Source organism: Felis catus, chromosome X, assembly GCF_018350175.1.
Source record: "Felis catus isolate Fca126 chromosome X, F.catus_Fca126_mat1.0, whole genome shotgun sequence".
NCBI lineage: Eukaryota > Metazoa > Chordata > Mammalia > Carnivora > Felidae > Felis > Felis catus.
Genome location: NC_058386.1, coordinates 115796517 through 115823289, shown reverse-complemented (window position 1 = coordinate 115823289; position 26773 = coordinate 115796517). Strand labels below are relative to the sequence as shown.

Sequence of the window (26773 nt, the reverse complement as noted above, 5' to 3'; positions counted from 1 at the left end):
CAGATCTCAGAAATTCCTTGGCCTAGCTTCCCTGGCTGCTACTCAGAGAGCCGTTCCTTCCCCACAGAGCATATGCTCACTGGGTTTGCTGCTAGGGAATAGATCTCATCTACTCATGTCTTCAACTTCCACACCAAAAAGTTTGCTCCCGGATCTAATCACTGTCCAGATTCTTTCTGGACCTTATCTGTAGCTAGATATCATCCCAGTTCTGGCCCAAGGCACCATAGAAACAATAACCTGGAATCCTAGCAGGGCAACAAGCACCTTTCATTCACCACTGTAGCATTAACTCCTCTCAGTATATCTGGACCACTGATAATTACGAATGAGTGATTTGTGGTCTTCCTGGGTCCTTTTCCTAGCTTTCAGCTCTTGCCCGCCACTTTCTCACATCTACTCCCAGTTTGGGCTTCAACCTCCTTTGCTAAGCCATATCCATGCATTCTTACCCTCCAGAAACAACATTCCTGGGCCAGAGAAATCACTCCTGCCCTCAACTTTACCTGTTTACCAAGTAAACTGGCTGGCCACCTCTTAGTCCCACAGAGTAAATGAGGTCTCAACCATTCTCTCATTTCTACTCTCCCTGAGCCTGTTTTGTACCTGTTCACCCCCTGACGTTTTCCTACTAAAGCCAAACTCACAGCAAAACACCTGCTCTGAAAGTTAGACTTCCGATCCCGAGTTTGGGAATTAACAGCACATGTTTAGTGAGTGCTCACCATGTGGCAGGGACAGGTGTAAATACCTCATGGGTGTGATCTCAACAAATCCATACATGTGTGGAGACCAGTATGATGACCAGTATCTCATTTAACACACATTGTGTGGTTTACCAGTACAAATAAAAGCATAACCAGCCTCAAAAGGTCTTATGCAATAGGGAAGTTTATTATGTAAATTAGAGATCTTAAGGTAGGGCTGGCTCCAGCCATGGTACAATGAGTACATTTGGGCAGATACAGAGGATTCTGAACCCCTCACATCCTCTTCAATGTTCCTGGTTGGCAGAGGTAACCCCCAAAAACCGCACAACCAAACCTCTCTAACATTTCAATGAGTTTAATGAGCACCCGCCCCACTCCCTCAATGCCTCTGAGCCCTCCAGGTCCACAAAGAGGTCCCAGCATAGCCTAGAGAGCAGTACGAGGTCTCGTTCAGGAGACAGCCAGGGATCTTGCCAATTTCTATAGGTAGGCATCTGGGACACATGTATGGGTGGGGATTCTAAGAGTGTTCACCTGGGGTGATGAAATGTTCCGATCATGCTCTATTTACTATGCGTACCCTCACGTAGGATTTAGGATTTAATGTTAGCTCAAGCACTTGAAAAGGGGCTTTAGAACAATGTGCTACCTTGTTAATCATAGTCTGAACTCAATAGCACCCCACAGGCAATAAGGATTAAGGGGCAGAATTTCCCCGGTGGTGTTGAGAGAACTTAAAGGCTCTGGAAGATAGTAACATTGTATGTCTGGATTTATGCCTATTGTCCCATTCTAATTATTAATAGTGTCCCCTTTCACTCTCAAACATGTTCCAGTTTGGGACAGTGTGCCACCTGCCAAACCACCCCTTACCCATGCCACCCTGGAGGCCCCAGAGGACACTCACTCCCTTTGCCAGGGCTTTAAGAAATGCCTTGGCGGGGAGAGTACCAGAAGCCCTATACAAAACCCTGTGGGCTCTGTCCTCTGTAGCCTGGAGGTGACAGTGGTGAATACTGGGATTGAACTAGGTTTCCTGATCTCGGTGGTAGTCATGGGAGTCAGAGTGAAACTGGGAGAGGCCAATGATAGCACTTAACCATTAAAAGACACTCCTTTCTTTTTTCGTAGTGCTTGATATTTATTGAAAAGAACGTAAACGCTTTTTCCAGGTGGTATTGAGGAGCTGGGCTGAGTGCCTGTTTTTGTTTGTTTGTTTTGTTTTTGGCATTTTTGTCCAAATGCACACATCTGTGGGACTGCTGCAGTTTTGAAAGAAAAAGGACAGCTGTGCAAAACTGGTGCATAGGAGAAAAGAAATGTCAACAATTTGGCTGCCAGGCACGTTAGGCTCCTGCAGCAATCTGGTGGGGCAGGGGAGGACTCTGAGAGTAGGTAGGGAACTAACCAGGTTCAAAGACTGGCCCCTTCAGGGGTTGGTGAGTTGTCGGAATCAATGTCCGAGGACCAACTCAGGCATCTTCTAGGTCGGTCCTTGTTTTCAAGGCTGTGGTCTGTCGCTGGAATGTGGTGGATGGTGGTGAAGTGGCAGCGTAGGTCTCTGGGCAGATGGAGGCCTTGCAGTCGGCAGGGCTGTGCGTAGTCTCACCAGTTTGTAACAGGGGCCTGCCCTATAGCCGGGGCTCAGGACACAGTCCAAATTAGCAGGGCAGGGTCCTAGGGCTGGCCAGAGAGGGTGGCGGCACGCTTCAGAACGAGGCCCCAGCGGCAGGTTAACTGGGGTACAATTCCTGGAACAAAGGCAAGCACTACGGGGGGCGGTGAGGAGGAGAATCGGAGGGCCGGGGTAGGGAAGGGGATCGGAGGGCGAAACGGAGCTTGGCGGCTCCGGGCCGGGCGGGGGAGGGGGGGAGAGGATGGCGGCGTGCAGGGCCCTCCCCCCTGGGCCCGAGGGTCTCCCGGCCTAGTAATCATCTTCTTCGTCGTCGTCGTCGTCTTCTTCGTCGTCATCCCAGCCAAAACACTGTTTCATCTCATCGAGGAAGGCCCGGTAATCACCTAGGATGGGGCTATCCATCTCAATGTAGGGCACCACCCACTCCTCGGCTTCCCCGGTGAGCAGGCTGATTAGGAATGCCACCTTCATGGCGTCGTTGCAGAATCGGTTCTCGTTGACGAGCATGTAAGACGCCGTCTGCACGATAAACTCGGGGAGCCGGGAGCTCTCGCCGCTAAACGTTTCGGGGAAGGGCACCGGGCAGCTCGGCGGACGTACCTGGCGCAGCAGGGTGGCCCTCTCGCACACCAGCAGCCGTAGCTGTTCCATGAGCTGGCTGTTCTCGATGCTCAGCGCGCGGTGCCGCATCAGGAGCGCGTGCAGCAGTAGCACCAGCTCGTCCACCATGGCGAACGACTTGGAAGTGCAAGGTTGAGCTCGGCTCGGTTCGGCTAAGGTGCGCACTGAGGCCTCGCAGGAAGTGCGTGTCCGCGGAGGCGCACGGAGGCCAGGGGCGGAGGGCGGTGCGCGCAGGGGTCCGGCGGCTGCGCAAGCTCCGCCCGCAGAGCCACCGGGGTGGCCGGCGCGCCGGCGCGGCCCGGGTCGGGGGGCGTGGTCAGGGAAGCCACCGACTCCGCGTGGGGGCGTGGTCAGGGGGAGCGGGCCGAGCCTCTGGGACTCGGTCTGGGAAGGGGCGGCCGGGGTCGCCGAGCGGCGGGCCCGGTAGGATTCCAAGTCCGTCCGTGTAAAGGCAGGGGACCGCGGTGGCACCCCGGATATGGGCCCGGCTTTAGCCAGGAACGAGGGAGCGCCACAACCCATCTCTCAGAGCGAACCCGCTCAAGTTGAAAGGATTAATCACCGTGCAACTCAGCCGACTCACCCAATGCAGCGTTCCTTGTCGGGTCTGTGGCCGCTAGATTCCATTTGCGTGTTTTGTTAACACACTTCCTTGCTTATTTAAATCTCAGCCGCCCAGAGAGCTATTAGCACTAAGGGCCGCGCTGCGGGAGTCACACATCCTTTCGGAGTTATGAAAGACCCTTAGGGCTCCTCTTTTAAAACCAAACAGGGATTTTTCTTTAGTTGGGAAATAATGTATACCTACATCCTTCTTTAAAAAAAAAAATTATTCTTTTAAACAGTGAACTGTAAAAAGTTCTGCAAAATCAACTTTGGAGAACCATTTGCAGGCTCTTGCCTATCTTTGACTATTTCATGTCCTAATGTTAGTCTCCCCAGGCCATCATTCATACATTATTCGTTGCTTAACAATGAAGACTTGTGTTTTTAAATGCTTTCGGTTTTCTGCTTTGAGTTTGATTATTTAAATAGCCGTTGACAACGAAGTTGGGTCCAGGACCTTAGAGCTGACATTATGTTGGCTGTGCTTTTAAAATATATCCCCAGTTCAGTCACCTCTTGTCACTGTTACCACTAGCACCCTGATCCAGCCTTCCTTTCTTCCAACCAATTACTTAGCTCTCACTCTTCTGTTCCTACAGCGTACACAGGAGTCCCCCCTTATCCATGGCTTCGCATTCCGGTGGTTTCAGTCACCTGTGTCAATGGTGGTTCCATCTGGAAGCGGATGACCTTCCTTCCCACCTAGCCTCGGATCAAGACTAGCCAGATGCTGCATCACCATGCCTGTCATTCACCTCACTTCGTCTCATCACTAGGCATTTTAGCATCTCACATCATCACAACTAGGGTAAGTACAGTACAAGAAGATATTTTAAGAGATATTCTGAAACTTGTATTATAGTAAAGTGATATAAACATTCTGTTTTATTAGTTGTTAATGTCTTGCTCTGCCTAATTTATAAATTAAACGTTATCACAGGTATGTATGTATAGGAAAAAACCTGGTCTGTATAGGATTCAATACCGTCCTCAGTTTCAGGCATCTACTGGGGGGGAAGGGGGTCTTGGAATCGATCCTCCGGGGATATGGATATGGATATGGATATGGATATGGATATGGATATGCCCGTATTTCTCAGTGCCCACGGAGAAAGGCAGAGGACTTCTCCACAGAGTAGTCACAGGAATCCTTTGGAACAGAAGTTAGAACTTTTTATTCCCCTGCTCAAAATTCTCCAGCAGTTTTCCCCTCACTCAAAATAAAAAGCAAATTCTTGGTCATGGTCTACAAAGCCCTGCCTCACCCCCTCACCTATTCCCATCTGCTGCTCTAATCACATTGTCCTTCTTGCTGATCCTCAGTACACATCACGTAGCTCTGGCCTCAGGATCTTTGCATCTTCGATCTTTTCTGCCTTGCAAGGCTCTCTCCCCAGTTAGCTGCCTGACTCCTTCGCCCACTGTTTTCAGAGAAGACTTTTCCTGGCCACGTCATCTATAAGAGCACCCTACTCTCTTGTCAGTAATGTCTAACCTCTTACCCTGCTTCAGGTCTCTACGTAGCATTTATCATACTAGCGGCCATGGTACCATATAGCACTTTGTTCATCAGTCTGCCTCCACTTTACAATGTAAGTCTCTGTGAAAAAAAGACTTTGCTTTGTTAGCAGCTCTATCCCCAGTGCCTAGAAAAGTGGCCCGGAGTAGAAGATCCACAAATATTTGGTGGGTGAAAGAATCTCAGGGTGCAGATGTTGAGGTAAAAATTAGAAGTGGTAGCTACACCAGGTGTTCAAAATACTCTTTAAATTGTCCAAAATGATCTATCTCTGGTCATGAGTCAGTGAAATGATGACTGATGTAATACAAATGGCAAAGTAGGTTTTTAAACATCCTATTTTGTATTTTTACAATAGAATTGAATGGGCATCCCTGGAAGTGAGAGGCTGAGAGGAGACAAACAGGGCAAGTGCAAGTAGGAAGAGGGGGGCACATAACACTACTGGGAGGGTGTGCAGGGGGGAGAGCATACAGGAGGCAATATGAGCCTTGGGCTCTCCTGTGGTACGGGCTCCCCCACTAGATGAGAAGCCCCCGGGGGCCGTGCAGAGACCCTCTCTCAGTCATCCTTGTGTTCAGCCTCTCACAGTGTTTACTGGGCACTGGAATGAAGGGAATGAAGGGGCAGGAAATATGAGGGGTAGGTATCTGGCCATTCTGCCCATTCCCAGCTGAGGGTAGAGGGTGGACCCGCTGGGCCGTTGTGTCCAGCTCCACTTTCCATGTCCAGACCCTCATACAAGAAGAGATGCCCGGGATTCTACTCCCACTAGCAAACATTGTGTGACAGGCACCATATCTGGTGATTGACATGAGCTGCCTCACTGACCCTGGAACAAGGGCCTTGCACAAGGATGGGCACTCTAGGAGCCTGGGACCCGGGAGAGCAATACGTTGGTGGCACAGCACCACAGTCTCGGCCTCTGTAACTCTGGTGCACACGCCCTCTCACTGCACAGCTGTTACACACTGGGCCTCGGTGAATGAGGCAGGTCTGGTGGGGACCTAGAGATAATTAGGCCCCTGCTGCCCTAGTCCTCTTCCTTATGACCCTGTGGCAGAGGGAGTCTGGAAGGAAAACAGAAGAAGAAACCATTAGTAGCACCTCTGAGGGGGCTAGTGTTGCTAGGAAACAAGAAATGCCCTGACCACAACTAATCACAGAGCTGAGCAGTGACTTTGGAAGGTGCTTTCCAGTTTGGAGGGAGGGAGGGAGGAGAGACAGGCAGTTCATCAGTGACCCAAGGGGGAAGCAGCTGGGAAGAGGTGAGTAGGATCCATAGCCAAATCATCATATAGACTCATAATGTTCATGGTAACCAGTTTGCGGGTACCCATGATGCTCTGCCACCAATGCTGAGGCCTGCTGGCCCTTCCTTCTCCATTCATCTTGGTCAGGGCTGCACATCGCCTTCCTTGCTCCCTTTCTTCTCTCAAGTGACCCTTGGATGTTCCCTTTCACCCGTGCGAAGATGCAGGGGGCAGGGGCAAAGTACACTGTGTGTCTTTTCTCAGGCTCAGAAACTTTATCAGGACAGCTCTGGCTCGGAATGTTCTGAGGGTGGTTCACACCCCCACTATTTAGCAAGAGCATTGGCCCAAGGCCAAGGAAGTGATCTCTGGTGCTCCTCACTTCCACCACCTTCGAAGCTTTAAACCCTACCCTGGTATAAACTTGTAAAATTACAGCCAGACTTGTAAAATTGCCTTGAAGCAAACATGAAAGTGTCCCTTGGTTCTTTAGCCTCCAGAAGGGTATGTACAGATCGGACAAACCAGTCTGGCACTTGACTGTGAAGCCAGGTGCACAAAGCAGCTTTGGAGGGGATATTTTTAAGAGGGGCAAATGGATGCCACTAAGATCCAGGCTCCTGCCTATAGACCCGTCCCTTTCCTCCTTCTTAAGCAGGTACACTCTGGGCTACTTTTTACAGCACCCACATCAGGAGGGCTGTGGAGACCTCCAGGCTAGGGAGAGGAATGAGCAGGTACAGCTTACCAAAGTGTCCTAAAACATTTTTACATGTTTATTTACGTACTAAATTAATGTATTCTTATGGCTAAGAAAATTAAATAATCCTGACGTATTAAAATTAAAAGGAAACGTTCCTCGTACCTCACCTGCTACCTACAAAATCTCACTTGAAAATTCAAAATTCAGTTTGTCTCCTTCCAGATACATCCATGGGGTTTGCAGGATCCAAATACACATAGTTCTGCTAATAAACATATGTCAGTCCGTACATGTCCGTAGACACAGATAGGATACACAGAGCTGTCTTCTTAATGACTGCATAATACTCCACCCGAATTTCTCAGGTACACTACTGCTTCGGAGCTAAAGACACCCAGCTCTGTTCATTTTCTCAGACGATGCAGGAGAAGGATTGCACCAAATACACTCACATTCCCAAAGATAAGGAAGTGGAAGATCAGATTTCTTTTTTTTTTTTATTTAAAATACCTTTTTTAACATTCATTTATTTTCGGAGAAAGAGACAGAGCACGAGCAGGATAGGCTTAGAGAGAGAGGGAGACACAGAATCGGAAGCAGGCTCCAGGCTCTGAGCTGTCAGCCCAGAGCTCGACGCGGGGCTCCAACCCACGAACCGTGAGATCATGGCCTGAACCGATATCAGATGCTTAACTGACTGAGCCCCCCAGGTGCCCTGGAAGATCAGTTTTCTATAACTGGAAGATCAGTTTTCTATAACTGAATGATGATTTCTATAAATTAATGTCTTATTACTAAGTAATTTTCATTATCCATGTATATGTTTCTATTTTGCTATAACCTAGAGTTTATTTCCTTCAGTATATTGCACTAGATTTTTGTTCTCATTTTTTGTCATTCCTAGTTCTTTTAATGTAATGAGTCACCTGGAACAGACAAGAACTTACACTTTTGGTTTGTTTCTAGCATTTTGATACATTTGTTGTTATAGATATTGGCATGTGTCCTGTCAATTTGTGTTTACTTGCTTTATTTTAAATGTAGAATAGGCCTCTCTTTCAAATTGGTTACTTAATTAAGAGAGATGTTTCATGACGCAGAATACGTGAAGTGAATCGAAGATAATCACAGATTCTTTGCCACTTAGTGTAATCAGGAGGTAGAAACAATTTTTTTTTTTTTTTGCCCCTTTAATCTGGGCTGACTTTGTGACTTGATTTGACCAAAAAAAAAAAATGGGATGGAAGTAACTTATAACTTAGGAGGCAAGGTCTTAAAGACCTGAAGATTCTGCCTTTGCCACTCAGAATGCTCCCTACTAGGAGCCAGCGGCCAGGTAAGAAGTCTAAACACCCTGGGACGCCTGGGTGGCTCAGTTGATTGAGCGGCTCACTTTGGCTCAGGTCATGATCTCACAGTCCGTGAGTTCGAGCCCTGAATCAGGCTTGCTGCTGTCAGCGCAGAGCCTGCTTCAGATCCTTTGTCTGCCTGTCTCTCTGCCCCTCCCATGCTCATGCTCTCTCTCAAAAATAAATAAAAACACTTAAAATTTAAAAAGGAAGTCTAACTACCCTGAGAACACTGTGCTGTGAGGAAGCTCAAGCTAGCCCCATGGAGCAAGGCTGCAGACACACATAAGAATGAAGCACCCCTCACCCCCTGGATGTTTCAACCTGAATGCAGCTGAGTGAATGACTCCAGTGGACCACTTAGAGCCAAAACACTATCCTGAATTCCAAAACTACATGAATTCCCAATCTACAGAACCATGAACAAATAAAAGGGCAGTGGCTTTCAACCACAAAGGTTTGGGGTAGTTTGTTGCATGACAGCAGAGACTGAACCTGGAGAAACGGGAGATGCTACACATAAAAGCATGCACCCCCTGCAAAAGCACTGACATGATACAGTGAATCTACAGTCCTGTTCTCTTTTTGTTACATTCTGTATAAATCCACTTTGTATCAATCAATTACAGGGCCAGACTCGCACCCAGAGTTGTTTACACCTTCCCTGAGATCCAGAGCCTTTACCCTGAAACCATCTCCTTGTCTCAGTCTCACACACCAAGCAGTATTTCCACTGTCTTGAATCGACCCAGAGCCAGGCCCTACACAACTAGAGACAGTCCCTCTGCCCCAAAGCCTTCTGGGATCATTTAAACTCGTGAATCCTAAACTCTTTACCCTGCATTGCCTAGCCTTTCTGGTGGGAACTCCAGTAAGAGCTCTGTCCTGTATCTTCCCCTTACTCCCTTCTGCCTACTGACTAAAACCCGGTGCATCCCCGCGTGGCCTCGCATAGTGTGGTATGCCCTTTATTCTTGGCAAATATAAGGAATACAAATTTTATTCCGATGGCCTTGACCTGTCCATATAGTTACGCATCTCCATAGTTTATTGCTGTGTGTACAATTGAGAGAAGTCCAAACTATTCCGCTCTAGTGGGGAGCTCTAAGGAGACCGCACATCTGTGTCATTGTGTGAGTGGCTGTACCCAAGTGGACATATGCCTGTTGCTGCCCTCTGCCACCAGCGATGCTACTCGTCATGAGAACTGGCAGGGTCACAGTATGACAAAAATAAAATCGAAACTGGCTATGTTTTCTCTAAGGCATATGCATGCTACGTAAATGCGGTGAAGCACATTTCAGGGCAGCATCAGGGAAAGAAAAGAATTTGTGAAATTTGGGTTCAAATCGTAAAACTCCTGTTTACTGTGTGGCTTGAGCGAGTCACTGAATTCTTCTGAGCTCAGTCTCCTTTTTAACAAATGTGTATAATAATAGGACCTAAATCACAAGACTGCAGTGAAGATCAAATGCTAAAATATAAAAGTATTTGGCAAACTACAAAGTGCTATACATAGATTGCATGTTATTTTTCCCCAGAGAATTGTGATTTATTAGTCTTACAGTGACTATATTACCTGTATTTTAAATTTAATATGTAGTTTGTTCACCTCTCTTACTTACTTCTAGGATCTATAAATTTTGCTATAAAATTTAAATTAAAAAATGTTTACTCTTGAAAAAAAAGTAGTTGGAAGAATAAAATACGATTTCATGGTAGTCGTGCTTTCTGCCAGTTCAAAACATGCTGCTCTCATAATGAGAAGACATGCTTTTTTAGGGAAAAGAAGTGTCTAGCCTAGCATTCTGAAGGCCATTGTATAGCATTTTCTATTTTCTCTCTCAGTCTTGGGAGACTTCATGCTCCATCTGGGTTGTGGATATATAACGCTCTGTCGGAGTAAAGAGGCGACTGTACTTCCAGAAACCTTCCTTCATCGCCATGCCACCATATCGGTCCTCCTGGGAGAGGCCAGCAGCCCCAGAGCATCTGAGAGAAGGAAACAGGGTTTTCCTTAGCCCTAGGAGCATCTCTGGTCGGCCCTCAGCTGAGTTCCAGCATCCTCTCCTCTCAGCTTCCCTAGGCTTTCCTGCTAGCTGCCATCAGCTCCCTTGGCTCCTGTACACCCAGTGTCTAGTTCTCTCGATTTGGAAACTGGATTCTTTCCATAAAAACCCTCCCTAGTTAAGAGGAAGTGTGTGCTGTATGAGAGTGATCCCAGGGGTGCCTGGGTGGCTCAGTCAGTTAAGCATCTGACTCTTGATCTCTGCTCGGGTCATGATCTCAAGGTTCATGAGTTCGAGCCCTGTGTCAGCCTCTGTGCTGGCAGTGCGAGGCCTGCTCGGGATGATTTCTCTCCCTGCCTCTCTGCCCCTTCCCCACTCTCTCTCACACACACTCTCTCTCTTTCAAAAATAAATAAACTTTTTTTTAAAAAAAGAGTAATTCCAGTACCTTTCTCAACTGTCATACTGTTTCCTGCAAGTGCCCCGGTGTTGGTGCAAAATGGAGATGGAGTCCCAGAAGTTCAGACTTGGAGAGGACAGTGCTAGTTGCTCATTCTAAGGGCTATTTTGTTGTTAAATGAGAGAAGGACCTACAGAGTGGCCCGCTAATGAAAACCAACTATAAATGAGGAGCTGAAGTTGTAGTTCTAAAGGAGTAACTTGCATAAGGCAAACCTAAGATCCTGTCTTTAAAGGCAGCATGGAATTATAAAAATAAAGTAGATTAGGGGAGGGAATACCTGGTCCAGGTCCTACATCTGACATGTTCTATCACAGATAAGCCATTGAGTGTCTCTGAAACCCAATTTCCTTATTTGTAAAAAGTGAATAAAAATGTCCCCTCACAAAGTTGGTGTGAGTCTCAAATGAGAAAATAAGTATGAAAGTAAGTTTTAAAGTGTAAAATGCTTTTCGTACACTAATTCTTAATTTCCTTTCTTTTAAAACTTGCTTTGAAATCATTTCAAATGTATAAAAGACTTGTAAGATTTTTATTAATTCCTACATATGCTTCCCCTAGGTGAACCAATTGTTAACATTTTACCGTATTTGGCATATCTTTCTCTCATAGTCAGTATTTTTGTGTGTATGTGTGTGCGATCTTTTTTCCTAAACCATTTGAAACTGGCAGACAGGAAAACTCATTTCCACTTATTATTACAGCATGCATTTACTGAAAGCAAGTACACTGTCCTACAAAACCACAGTCTAACTATCAAAATCAAGGAGATTAATATTGATATAATGCTACTTTTAAATTTTTTTTTCAATTTTCATGTTTATTTATTTTGAGAGAGAGAGAGAGAGAGAGAATAGGGGAGGGGCAGAGAAAGGGAGAAAGAATTCCAAGTAGGTTCTGCACTGTCAGCACAGAGCCCAATGCAGGGATCGATCCCACAAAGCATGAGAGATTATGACCTGAGCTGAGATCAACAGCCAGACGCTTAACCTACTCAGCCACCTAGGAGCCCCAACATAATGCTACTTTTGAGTCCACTGACCCCATGAAGATTTTTCCCAATTGTCACCAAAAGGTCATTTTTAGGTCTACCATCCACTCCTGGATCATGTATTACATTTAGCTATCATGCCTCTTCAATCTTCTTCAGTCTGGAAGAGTTCTTCTGTCCTTCTTTGACATGACCTTGATAGTTTTGAACAGTACAGGCTTTTTAGTAACTTTACAAAGTGTCCCTCAATTGCTGATATCTCTCCATTATTAGATTTATATTATGCATTTTTGGCAGGAATACCCCAGACATGTCACTGGGTTTTTTTCAGTGCACCGTGTCAGAAAGCACATGATGTTCTTGTGTTCCATCACCAGTGGTAGTATTTTATCAGTGGGTTAAGGGAACTTCTACCAGGCTTCCCCACTCCAAAGTTTAGATAATTATTTTGTACTCATTAAGAAATATTTAATATTAGTTTACATTCTACTCTAAAAGAGAGTTTTCTGTCTTCTTTTATTCATGTTTATTTTTTTCAGCATTGACCCTTGAATTATTATTTTATACAATAGACTATAATCCGTTACTATCTTTATTCATGCTGATATTAACATTTCCCAGATTTGAAGTGGGAATCCTTTTAGGCTGGCTCCTGTGTCCTCTGAATATGTTTACCGTATTCTTTAAGCACTTTCTTTCTGGGACAGTAAGATATTCTTGGCTCATCTTGTCCTTTTCCTGCCCCAGCTCTGGAATCAGCCATTTCTCTAAAGAACCCTCATTACCTTTAGTGGAGAATGGTTTTCAGAAATAAAGATATCACGGTTAGGAATGCAAATTGATATTATAGATTATAGATTTTTTACTTCTAGAACAACTATATAGGCATGTGCAAAGAAAGGTGAGCTTCAAATCTTACCTCATTTCTTGTATAACCATTAACTTGAGATAGACCAAATAAAAGCTAAAATAGAAGCTAAAACTATAAATGAAGCTTCTATCAATAAAAAAAACTTAGAAATTGGTTTCATAAAAATGAAAAATATATTGCTCATCAAAAGATGCTGTTAAGAAAATGAGTAAGGTGTTAGAACTTAAGAGACTATCAACATACAATGGGCTACTGTGTACATCAGGTGTTGTATATGAACATCACAGTAACCACAAACCAAAAGCCTATAATAGATACACAAAAAATAAAGAGAAATGAATCCAAACATAACACCAAGGGAAATCATCAAATCAAAAGGAAAGAGAGTGAGAAAAGATGAAAGAAACAGAGAAGAACTACAAAAATAATCAGAAAACAATGAAAAAAAAAGGCATCTTTTCTGACCACAACAGTTTGAAACTTGAAATCAATTACAAGGAAAAAGAAACTGGAAAAAAAACACACATGTGAAGACTGAACAATATACTACTAAACAACCAGTGGGTCAATGAAGCCATTATAGAGGAAATTATAAAATACCTTGAGACTAATTAAAATGGAAACATAATATTCCAAAACCTTTGGGACACAGCAAAAGCAGTTCTGAGAGGGAATTTTATAGTGATACAGACCTACCTCAAGAAACAAGAAGAATCTCAAAGAATCTAACCTTATACCTACAGGAACTAGAGAAAAGCAAACAAAACCTAAAGTTAGTAGAAGAAAAGAAACAATAAAGATCAGAGCAGAAATAAATGAAATAGAGACTTTAAAAATGGAAAAAAAATAATGAAACTAAGAGCTGATTCCTTGAAAAGATAAACAAAATTGATAGACGGCTAGCCAGACTCACCAGTAAAAGAGAGGGACCAAGTAAATAAAATCAGAAATGAAAGAGGAGAAATTATAAATGACACCACAGAAATACAACAGATGGTAAGAAACTATTATGAAAAATTATATGCCAACAAATTGGGCAAGCTAGAAGAAATGGATAAATTCCTAGAAACATGTAAACTACCAAAACTGAAACTGGAAGAAATAGAAAACTTGAACAATAACCAGCAAAAAAATTGAATCAGTAATCCTAAAACTTCCAGCATAAAAAGCCCAGGACCAGACAGCTTCACAGGTGAATTCTACCAAACTTTTAAAGAAGAGTTAATACCTGTCCTTTTCAAACTATTCCAAAAATTGAAAAGGAAGGAATGCTTCCAAATTAATTCTATGAGGCTAGCGTTACCTTGACACCCAAACCAGACAAAGACACTACAAAACTTACAGGCCAATATCCATCATGAATATGGATGCAGAAACACTCAACAGAATATTAGAAAACTGAATTCAACAATACATTAAAACGATCATGCATCACAATCAAATGGGACTTATTCCAGGGATGTAAGGATGGTTCAATATCCACAATCAATGAATGTGATACCCCACATTAACAAAATGAGGGATAAAAATAATATCACCTCAATAGATGCAGAAAAAGCATTTGACAATATTCAAGATCCATTCATGATAAAAATTCTCAACAAAGTGGGTATAGAGGGTACATACTTCAACATAATAAAGGCTGTATATGACAAAACCCAGCTAACTTCATACTCAATGGTGAAAAGCTGAAAGCTTTTTTCTAAGATCAAGAACCAGACAAGGATGCCCACTTTCCATTTTTATTCAACATAGTACTGGAAGTCCTAATGATAGCAGTCAAACAAGAATAATAAATAAATGACATCCAAATTGGTGAGGAAGAACTAAAACTGTCACTGTTTACAGATGATATACTGTATATAGAAAACTGGGAGCATCTGCATGGCTCAGTCAGTTACTCACCTGACTCTTGATTTCAGCTCAGGTCATGATTCCACGGTTCATGAGTTTGAGCCCAACATCAGGCTCTCTGCTGTCAGTGGGGAGCCCGCTTTGGATCCTCTGCCCCCCTTTTGCTGGCCCTCCCCCACTTGTGTGTGCACACTCTGCTCTCTCTCTCTCTCTCTCTCTCTCTCTCTCAAAAATAATTATTAAATTTTTTTTTTAAAAGGCAGGGGGTGCCTCAGTAGCACAGTTGGTTAAGCATCTGACCATTGATTTCACCTCAGGTCATGATCCCATGGTTCATGGGTTTGAGCCCCATGTCAGGCTCTGTGCTGACAGTGCAGACTCTGGTTGGGTTTGTCTCTTTCCCTGACTCTGTGCCCCTCATGCCTCTCGAAAGAAAGAAAAAGAAAAAGAAAGAAAGAAAGAAAGAAAGAAAGAAAGAAAGAAAGAAAGAAAGAAAGAAAGAAAGAAAGAAAGAAAGAAAGAAAGAAAGAAAAGAAAGAAGGAAAATTGAAGACACCACAAAAATAACTATTAGAACTAATAAATGAATTCAGTAAAGTTGCAGGATACAAAATTAATAATCAGGTATACGTTGCATTTTTTTAATTTGGAACATAGAGGAATTTTATTTATTTTTTAATATGAAATTTATTGTCAAATTGGTTTCCATACAACACCCAGTGCTTGTCCCAACAGGTGCCCTCCTCAATACCCATCACCCACCTTCCCCTCCCTCCCACCCCCCATCAACCCTCAGTTTGTTCTCAGTTTTTAAGAGTCTCTTATGCTTTGGCTCTCTCCCACTCTAACCTCTTTTTTTTTTTCCTTCCCCTCCTCCATGGGTTTCTGTTAAGTTTCTCAGGATCCACATATGAGTGAAAACATATGGTATCTGTCTTTCTTTGCCTGACTTATTTCACTTAGCATAACACTCTCCAGTTCCATCCACGTTGCTACAAAAGCCATATTTCATTCTTTCTCATTGACACGTAGTATTGCATTGTGTATATAAACCACAATTTCTTAATCCATTCATCAGTTGATGGACACGTAGGCTCTTTCCATAATTTGGCTATTGTTGAAAGTGCTGCTATACACATTGGGGTACAAGTGCCCCTCTGCATCAGCACTCCTGTATCCCTTGAGTAAATTCCTAGCAGTGCTATTGCTGGGTCATAGGGTAGATCTATTTTTAATTTACTCAGGAACTTCCACACTGTTTTCTGGAATGGCTGCACCAGTTTGCATTCCCACCAACAGTGCAAGAGGGTTCCCATTTCTCCACATCCTCGCCATCATCTATAGTCTCCTGATTCGTTCATTTTGGCCACTCTGACTGGCGTGAGGTGGTATCTGAGTGTGGTTTTGATTTGTATTTCCCTGATGAGGAGCGATGTTGAGCATCTTTTCATGTGCCTGTTGGCCATCCGGATGTCTTCTTTAGAGAAGTGTCTATTCATGTTTTCTGCCTATTTCTTCACTGGATTATTTGTTTTTTGGGTGTGGAGTTTGGTGAGCTCTTTATAGATTTTGGATACTAGCCCTTTGATACGTCATTTGCAAATATCTTTTCCCATTCTGTTGGTTGCCTTTTAGTTTTGTTGATTGTTTCCTTTGCAGTGCAGAAGCTTTTGATCTTGATGAGGTCCCAATAGTTCATTTTTGCTTTTAATTCCCTTACCTTTGGAGATGTGTCAAGTAAGAAATTGCTGCAGCTGAGGTCAGAGAGGTTTTTTCCTGCTTTCTCCTCTAGGGTTTTGATGGTTTCCTGTCTCATATTCAGGTCCTTCATCCACTTTGAGTTTGTTTTTGTGAATGGTGTAGGAAAGTGGTCTAGTTTCATTCTTCTGCATGTTGCTGTCCAGTTCTCCCAGCACCATTTGTTGAAGACACTTTTTTCCATTGGATGTTCTTTCCTGCTTTGTCAAAGATTAGTTGGCCATACGTTTGTGGGTCTAATTCTGGGGTTTCTATTCTATTCCATTGGTCTATGTGTCTGTTTTTGTGCCAGTACCATGCTGTCTTGGTGATTACAGCTTTGTAGTAGAGGCTAAAGTCTGGGATTGTGATGCCTCCTGCTTTGGTCTTCTTCTTCAAAATTACTTTGGCTATTCGGAGCCTTTTGTGGTTCCATACAAATTTTAGGATTGCTTGTTTTAGCTTCGAGAAGAATGCTGGTGCAATTTTGATTGGGATTGCATTGAATGTGTAGATAGCTTTGGGTAGCATTGACATTTTAATAATATTTATTCTTCCAATCCATGAGCATGGAATGTTTTTCCATTTCTTTATATTTTCTTCAATTTCCTTCATAAGCTTTCTATAGTTTTCAGCATATAGATATTTTACATCTTTGGTTAGGTTTATTCCTAGGTATTTTATGCTTCTTGGTGCAATTGTGAATGGGATCAGTTTCTTTATTTGTCTTTCTGTTGCTTCATTATTAGTGTGTAAGAATGCAACTGATTCCTGTACATTGATTTTATATCCTGCGACTTTGCTGAATTCATTTATCAGTTCTAGCAGACTTTTGGTGGAGTCTATCGGGTTTTCCACATACAATATCCATGTCATCTGCAAAAAGTGAAAGCTTGACTTCATGTTTGCCAATTTTGATACCTCTGATTTCCTTTTGTTGTCTGATTGCTGATGCCAGAACTTCCAACACTATGTTAAACAACAGCGGTGAGAGTGGACGTCCCTGTCGTGTTCCTGATCTCAGGGGGAAAGCTCTCAGTTTTTCCCCATTGAGGATGATATTAGCTGTGGGCTTTTCATAAATGGCTTTGATGATGGTTAAGTATGCTCCTTACATCCCGATTTTCTCGAGGGTTTTTATTAAGAAAGGATGCTGAATTTTGTCAAATGCTTTTTCTGCATCGATTGACAGGATCATATGGTTCTTATCTTTTCTTTTATTAATGTGATGTATCACATTGATTGATTTGTGAATGTTGAACCAGCCCTGCATCCCAGGAATGAATCCCACTTGGTCATGGTGAATAATTCTTTTTATGTGCTGTTGAATTCGATTTGCTAGTATCTTATTGAGAATTTTTGCATCCATATTCATCAGGGATATTGGCCTGTAGGTCTCTTTTTTTGCTGGGTCTCTGTCTGTTTTAGGAATGAAAGTAATGCTGGCTTCATAGAATGAGTCTGGAAGTTTTCCTTCCCTTTCAATTTTTTGGAAAACTTGAGAAGGATAGGTATTATCTCTGCTTTAAATGTCTGATAGAATTCCCCTGGGAAGCCATTTGGTCCTGGACTCTTATTTGTTGGGAGATTTTTGATGACTGATTCAATTTCTTCGCTGGTTATGGGTCTGTTCAATTTTTCTATTTCTTCCTGTTTGAGTTTTGGAAGTGTGTGGGTGCTTAGGAATTTGTCCATTTCTTCCAGGTTGTCCAGTTTGTTGGCATGTAATTTTTCATAGTATTCCCTGATAATTGCTTATATTTCTGAGGGATTGGTTGTAATAATTCCATTTTCATTCATGATTTTATCTATTTGGGTCTTCTCCCTTTTCTTTTCGAGAAGCCTGGCTAGAGGTTTATCAATTTTGTTTATTTTTTCAAAAAACCAACTCTTGGTTTCATTGATCTGCTCTACAGTTTTTTTTAATTCTATATTGTTTATTTCTGCTCTGATCATTATTATTTCTCTTCTTCTGCTGGGTTTGGGGTGTCTTGCTGTTCTGCTTCTATTTCCTTTAGGTGTGCTGTTAGATTTTGTATTTGGGATTTTTCTTGTTTCTTGAGATAGGCCTGGATTGCAATGTATTTTCCTCTCAGGACTGCCTGTGCTGCATCCCAAAGCATTTGGATTGTTGTATTTTCATCTTCATTTGTTTCCATATATTTTTTAATTTCTTCTCTAATTGCCTGGTGACCCATTCATTCTTTAATAGGATGTTCTTTAACCTCCATGCTTTTGGAGGTTTTCCAGACTTTTTCCTGTGGTTGATTTTAAGTTTCATAGCATTGTGGTCTGAAAGTGTGCATGGTATGAGCTCAAGTTCTTTTATACTTAGGAAGGGCTGTTTTGTGACCCAGTATGTGATCTATCTTGGAGAATGTTCCATGTGTACTTGAGAAGAAAGTATATTCTGTTGCTTTGGGATGCAGAGTTCTAAATATTTGTCAAGTCCATCTGATCCAATGTATCATTCAGGGCCCTTGTTTCTTTATTGACCTTGTGTCTAGATGATCTATCCATGTTGTAAGTGGGGTTAAAGTCCCCTGAAATTACCACATTCTTATGAATGAGGTTGCTTATGTTTGTGATTAATTGTTTTATATATTTGGGGGCTCCCATATTCGGAGCATAGACATTTATAATTGTTAGCTCTTCCTGATGGGTAGACCCTGTAATTGTTATATAATGCCCTTCTTCATCTCTTGTTACAACCTTTAATTTAAAGTCTAGTTTGTCTGATACAAGCATGGCTACTCCAGCTTTCTTTTGAGTTCCAGTAGCATGATAGATAGTTCTCCATCCCCTCACTTTCAATCTGAAGGTGTCCTCAGGTCTAAAATGAGTCTCTTGTAGACAGCAAATAGATGGGTCTTGTATTTTTATCCATTCTGATACCCTATGTCTTTTGGTTGGAGCATTTAGTCCATTTACATTCAGTGTTATTATAGAAAGATACGGGTTTAGAGTCATTGTGATGTCTAGGTTTCATGCTTATAGTGATGTCTCTGGTACTTTGTGGTCCTTGCAACATTTCACTCACAGATCTCTTAGGATCTGTTGTAGGGCTGGTTTAGTGGTGATGAATTCCTTCAGTTTCTGTTTGTTTGGGAAGACCTTTATCTCTCCTATTCTGAATGACAGACTTGCTGGATGAGGGATTCTTGGCTGCATATTTTTTCTGTTCATCACATTGAAGATTTCCTGTCATTCCTTTCTGGCCTGCCAAGTTTCAGGAGATAGGTCTGCCCCTAGTCTTATGGGTATCCCTTTATAAGTTAGAGCATGTTTATCCCTCGCTACTTTCAGAATTTTCTCTTTATCCTTGTATTTGCCAGTTTCACTATGATATGTCATGCAGAAGATCGATTCAGGTTATATCTGAAGGGAGTTCTCTGTGCCTCTTGGATTTCAGTGCCTTTTTCCTTCCCCAGATCAGGGAAGTTCTCAGCTATGATTTGTTCAAGTCCACCTTCAGCCCCTTTCTCTCTTTCTTCCTCTTCTGAAATTCCTATTATACGGATATTGTTCCGTTTGCATCACTTAGTTCTCTAATTCTCCCCTCATACTCCTGGATTTTTTTTATCTTTCTTTTTCTCAGCTTCCTCTTTTTCCATAATTTTATCTTCTAATTCACCTATTCTCTCCTCTGCTTCTTCAACCCGTGCTATGGCCGCCTCCATTTTATTTCGCACCTCATTTATAGCATTTTTTAGCTCCCTATGACTATTTCTTAGTCCCTTTATTCCTTGTAACAATAGGTTCTCTGCTATCCTCTATACTTTTTTCAAGCCCAGCGATTAATTTTATGACTATTATTCTAAATTCTGGTTCCGTTATATTGCTTAAATTATTTTTGATCAATTCATTAGCTGTCGCTACTTCCTGGAGTTTCTTTTGAGGAGAGTTCCTCTGTTTCGTCATTTTGGGTAGTCCCTGGGGTGGCGCCAAACTGCAGGGCACTTCCCCTGTGTCCTCTGGAGTAACTTGTGTGGGTGGGCGGGGCACAGTCAGACCTGATGTCTGTCGCCAGCCCACCGCTGGGGCCACAGTCAGACTGGTGTGTACCTTCTCTTCCCCTCTCCCAGGGGCAGGACTCACTGCGGAGTGGTGTGGCCCCTGTCTGGGCTACTTGCATGCTGCCAGGCTTGTGGTGTTGCTTCTATGGGATCTGGCGTATTAGCTGGGGTGGATCTGCAAGGTGCACAGGTGTAGGAGGGGCAGGCTTAGCTCCCTTTGCTGTCGGTGGTTCCATGTGAGAGGGGCCCTGCAGCACTGGGAGGGAGGCAGACCCGTCAAAGGGATGGATCCACAGAAGCATAGCGTTGGGTGTTTGCCTGGCGCAAGTAAGTTCCGTGACGGGAACTGGTTTCCTTTGGAATTTCGGCTGGGGGATGGGAGAGGGAGATGGCACTGGCCAGGGTCTTTGTTCCCTTCTCCCCCCAGGCTGAGCTCTGTCTTCTGGGGCTCAACAACTCTCCCTCCCGGTGTCCTCTCACCCTCCCCGCTCTCCAAAGCAGAGCTGTTCACTTTTAACATTTGAGATTTTAAGTCCTGCTGGCTGTCAGAACTCATGCAGTCTGGCCCCTTCGCTTTTGCAGGCCAGACTCGGGGGCTCTGCCTTGCCGGGCTGGCTGCCCCTCCACCGTGCCGGCTCCCTCCTGCCAGTCCGTGTAGCGTGCACCGCCTCTCCGCCCTTCCTATCCTCTTCCATGGGCCTCCTGTCTACACTTGGCATTCTGCTAGTCTTCTGGCGGTTTTCTGGGTTATTTAGGCAGGTGTGGGTAGAATCTATGTGATCAGCAAGAGGAGGTAAGCCCAGCGCCCTCCTATGCTGCCATCTTCCTCAGCTGTCCTGTGTTGCATTTTTATATACAAATATCAAACAATCAGAAAATGAAATTAAGAAAATAATCCCATTTACAATTACATACAAAATAAAATCCCCAGGAATAAATTTAGCCAAGGATGTGAAATATCTGTACTCTGAAATTGTTAAGACAGTAATGAAAGAAATTGAAAATGACACAAATACATGGAAAGACATACCATGCTCATGGTTTGGAAGAATATACAATGTTAAAATGTCCATACCACCCAAAGCAAATCTACAGATTCAATACAATCCCTATCAAAATTTGAATGACTTTTTCACAAAACTTGAACAAATAATCCTAAAATTTATATGGAACCACAAAAGACTCCAAATAGCCAAAGCAGTCTTCAAATATAGCAGAGCTGGAGATATCAGACTTCCTGATTTCAAACTATGCTACAATATATAGTAATCAAAACAGTATGGTACTGGTACAAAAATGGACACATAGATTAATGGGAGAAAGTAGCCCAGAAATCAACCCATGCTTATATGGTCAATTGATCTACAACAAAGGAGGCAAGAATATACAATGGGGAAAAGACAATATTTTCAATAAATTGTGTTGGTAAAACAGGACAGCTACATGCAAAGAGTGAAACTAGGCCGTTTTCTTACACCATATAAAAATAAATAAATTCAGGGCTTATGGGTGGCTCTGTCTATTGAGCATCTGACTCTTGATTTTGGCTCAGGTCATGAACCCAGGGTTGTGTGATCGAGCCCCATGTTTGGCTCTGCACTGAGCATGGAGCCTGGTTAAGATTCCCCCTCTCTGTCCCTCTGACCTTTTCCCCTGCTCACACACTCTCTCTCTCTAAAATAAAAAAAATAAAGAATAATAAATTAAATAAACTCAAAAAGGTTTAAAGACCTAAATTTAGCCCTGAAATCATAAAATTCCTAAAAGAAAATGTGGACAGGAAACTCTTGGACATTGGTCTTAGAATATTTTTTTTTTTTTTTGGATCTGTGTCCTTGGGCAAAGGCAACAAAAACAAAAAGAAACAAAAAGACTATTTCAAACTGAAAAGCTTTTGCACCGCAAAAGAAATCATCAACAAAACAAAAGACAACCTACTGAATGGGAGAAGATATTTGCAAATGATGTATCTGGTTAATATACAAAATATATAAAGAACCCATACAATTCAACACCAAAAATAACCCAATTAAAAAATGGTCAGAGGACCTACATAGACATTTTTTCAGAGAAGACTTACAGATGGCCAACAGACACACGAAAAGATGCTCGACATCATCAGGAAAATGCACATCAAAACCACAGTGAGACAAGAAATCTAAATTAACATGAATCAGTAAAAAAAAAAAATGAAAAACCTATGATGAGATATTATATCACACATGTCAGAATGTCTACTATCAAAAAGACAAGAAATACGTGTTGGTGAGGATATGGAGAAAGGGAAATTTTGTGTACTTCTGGTGGGAATATAAATTAGTGCAGTGGAAAATAGTATGGAAGTTACTCAAAAAATTAAAAACAGAAATACCATACAATCCAGCAATTCCACTTCTCGATATTTACCCAAAGAAAACAAAAACACTAATTTGAAAAGATATATGTACCCTCTATGTTCATTGAATTATTTGGTACAATATTCAATATATGAAAGCAACCTAAGTGTCAATAATAGATGAATGGATAAAGATGTGATATCGCGTGCACACACACACACACACAAACACACACACACACACAGTGGAATATTACCACTCAACCATTAAAAAATAATGAAATCTTATCTTGTCATTTACAAAAACATGGATAGACCTACAGTGTATTATGCTAAGTGAGATAAGTCAGACAGAAAAAGACAAACACCATATGATTTCACCTATATGTGGAATCTGAAAAACAAAACAAACAAAACAGTAATAGAGTCATAAAGATGGAGAAAAAACTGGTGGTTGCCAGAGGGGAGAAGGATGAAGAGGTAGATAAAGTAGGTAACAGGAATTAAGAGGTACAAACTTACATTTGTAAAATAAATAATTCACAGGGACATAAAACACAGCATAGGGAATATAGCCAATAATATAATAACTTTGTATGGTGACAGATGGTAACTAGACCTATTTTGGTGATTACTTCATAATGTATGTACATGTTGAGTCACTGTGTTGTGTACCTGAAAGTAACATAATTTTGTATTTCAACTATACTTAAATAAAAAGTGTATTTTTACAAAGCTTGCTTTTAATTGGAAGCCAATATAAATAAATTTCAAATTATTAGGGAAAAATGAATAGACAAGCCACTGAATATATATATATATATATATATATATATATATATATATATACACACACACACACACACATACATTGAGGACTAATTTATATAAAAGGTAAATATATTTTAGAATATATAATAGGACATATGTATCAGGAATATATAAGTATGTAAATAATGCCTAAAAATCCACAATAAAAAGACAACCCTTAGGAGATATTCTGGCAGTTTCTTATGAAGCTAAACATATTCTTACCATACTATCCAGCAATTGCATTGCTTGGTGTTTACTGAAATGAGTTGTAAACTTATATGCAAACAAAAGTCGGCACATCAATGTTTATAGTAGTTTTATTCATAATTGCCAAAAGTTGGAAGCAACCAAGATGCCCTTCAGCGGATGAGTGATAAATAAACTGTAGTACATCCAGACAATGTAATATTATTCAGCAATAAAAAGAAATGAGCTATCAAATCATGAGAAGACATGATAGAACTTTAATGCATCTTGCTAATAAAAGAAGCCAATCTGGAAAGGCTGTATACTGTATGATTCCAACTGTGTACCATTCTGGAAAAGGCAAGACTATGGAGACAGTGAAAAGATCAGTGGTTGCCAGGGGTGGGGGTAGGAATGAATAGGGAGGATTTTTAGGGAGTGAAACTATTCTTTATGATATAATAATGGATACATGTCAATACCCATAGGATGTACAACACAGAGTGAACCCCATTATAAACTACAGACTTTAGTTAATAATAACGTATCACTGTCGGCTCATCAGTTGTAACAAATATACCACACCAGTGCAAGATGTTAATGACAAGAGGAACTGGTGAGGTGATGGTTGAGGGAGAATACGAAACACTATACTTTGCATTCAATTTTTTGTAAACCAAAACTGCTCTAAAAAGTAAAATTTAGGGGAGCCTGGGTGGCTCAGTCAGTTAAGTGTCTGACTTCAGCTCAGGTCGTGATCTCACGGCTCATGAGTACTAGCCCTGCGTCGGGCTCTGTGCGGACAGCTCAGAGCCTGGAGCCTGCTTCTGATTCTGTGTCCCCCTCTCTATCTGCCACTCCACTGCTTGCTCTCTCTCTCTCTCTCTAGCTCTCTCTCTCTCAAAAATAAGTAAACATTTAAAAAATCTCTTTCTCTCTCTCAAAAATAAGTAAAAATTAATTTTTTTTTTAAGTTTATCAGGGCACCTGGATCGCACAGTCGGTTAAATGGCCAACTTCAGCTCAGGCCATGATCGCATGGTTCATGCATTCAAGCCCTGCATCTGGTTCTGCACTGACAGCACAGAGCCTGCCTGGGATTTTTCTCTGTCCTCTCTGTCTCTGCCCCCTCCGCTATTCATGCACTCTTGCTCTCTTTCTCTTTCTCTCAAAGTAAAGGAACTTTCAAAAAAATAAAATTTATTTACTAAAAACAAAAGGCAAACTCAAAATTTTTAAATGGGCAGAAGTCCTGAATAAACTAATTTGCAAAAGAAAACATAGGAGTGGTCAATAGGTACATTAAAAGGTGCTTAACTTCATTAGTATAAGGGAAGTAGAGTTAGATACTATTTTATATTCATTAGAATGACTTTTTTAAAAAAAAATCTGATAATTCCAAATGATGTTGAGAATGTCAAATGACTGCAATTCTTATACACTGCCGTTTAGAATGTAAAATGGTACAGCCACTCTTGAGAACTATACTGTTTGGTAATTCCTTATACAGTTAAATGTATATCTGTTCCTAAAATAAAAATATACGTTCACAAAGATTTCTACTGGAATGCTCATAAAGCATTGGAAACAACCCAAATGTCTATCAACAGAAGAATAGATAAAACAAATTGTGGCACATCCCTATAATCAATATCACTCAGCAGAGTACCAATATACACAGCACAAAGATGAATCCCCAAAGCATTATGTTGAATCAAAGAAGCCAGCCATACTTGTGTGGTTCGATTTATATAGAATTCAAAAACAGACACAACTGCTCCGTGGTGATAGAAATCAGAACAAAGGCTGCCTGGGGCTGGATGTGCAAGGGAGATTGACTGCAAAGAGACACAAAGAAATTTTGAGGGTGATTAAAGGGTTCTAAGATTTTAACTGTGGTGGTCACATGGCTCTATACAATTGATAAAGCCCATCCAACTGAACACTTGAGATCTATGCCTCCTAATTTATATAAATATACCTGAATTTAGGGGGGAAATGACTGCAGCGCTATCTTCAAAGATCTTAACAGAAGAAAAGCTGACACGAGAATTCTAAGCATTAACAAATCTGACATTTGAATATAAAGATACAGAGTGTTTTTAGCACTTGGGAAAAACTAATGGAACATATTTCCCATGAGTCGTTTTTTAAGATACTGCTAAAATTCAAAATTTAGCTATATCTCTGAGGGTCCATTCAGATAAACAAAGGACACTCTCTTTTTGCACAGTTTATATATGCACAAATTTCAGTTACCATGTTTTATGGGCTGAATTGCATGCCCCCATCACCACCAATTCATACGTAGAAGTCCTGAGCCCCAGTATCTCAGAATATGACCTTATTTGGAGATAGGGAGTTTAGAGAGGAAATTAAGTTGAAATGAGCTCATTGGGGTGGGCCTTAATCCAATAGGGCTAGAAAATTTGATTGCAGACACATACAGAGGGAAGTTGATGTGAAGATATGGAGAAGATGGCCATCTACAAGCCATGGAGAGAGGCCTGGAACAGATCCTTTTCTCATGGCTCTCAGAAGGAACCAACCCTGCTAACACCTTGATCTTGGACTTCTAGCCTCCAGAACTGTGAGAAAATAAATTTCTGTTATTTAAGCTACAAATCTGTGGTACTTTGTTATGGTAGCCCCCCAAAACTAATGGACTATGATTTGGTTGATTAACATCACTGCTCAGAAATATGCTTCAAATGTCAGTTACCACAGTATATCAATTGACTAATCGCATAAAGTAGTAGATTCGCTGCTAACTCTTCAGCCCACACGTGACTATGTATATAATAAGTATGCATCACAATAAATGACCAATCACATTACTTCTAACATGGTCTGTCAGTGATTGGTCACTATGCGCTTGATATTCAGTTCAAACACAGCAAAGCCCGCATTTGTGTTGCATACTTTCTTTCCATTGATAAGGCTATGTGACATTTTACAAAAGCGGATAATAGAAAGATGGAATTAACCAGCAAACGAAAGTACATATATCAAAGCAACAAAAAAATAACACCAAGCATAAAATGGGAAAGTGATTGTAATGAGAAAGATAAAAATGTCATGAAGACGTGACATGGGCAAAACCC

At 41.7% G+C, this 26773-nt stretch overlaps 1 protein-coding gene and 1 long non-coding RNA gene across 2 annotated transcripts; one reads left to right on the top strand and one right to left on the bottom strand.

Annotated features, from left to right (window-relative positions):
- Positions 1-873: 873 nt before the first annotated feature.
- LDOC1 (LDOC1 regulator of NFKB signaling) lies at positions 874-3207 on the bottom strand. The gene has a single exon (XM_004000969.6). It carries the CDS (start codon positions 3073-3075, stop codon positions 2635-2637), a length of 441 nt encoding a protein of 146 aa, XP_004001018.3. The 5' UTR covers positions 3076-3207; the 3' UTR covers positions 874-2634.
- Positions 3208-3322: 115 nt separating this feature from the next.
- Positions 3323-11627, top strand: LOC109496625. Its single transcript, XR_006593073.1, has 3 exons — positions 3323-3572; positions 4173-4381; positions 10246-11627. It is a non-coding gene; the product is annotated as an uncharacterized LOC109496625 (long non-coding RNA).
- The last annotated feature ends 15146 nt before the right edge of the window (positions 11628-26773 follow it).

Bases quoted from the DNA above. Each gene is read 5' to 3' on its own strand.
- LDOC1 (XM_004000969.6), bottom strand. From the start codon at position 3,075: ATGGTGGACGAGCTGGTGCTACTGCTGCACGCGCTCCTGATGCGGCAC.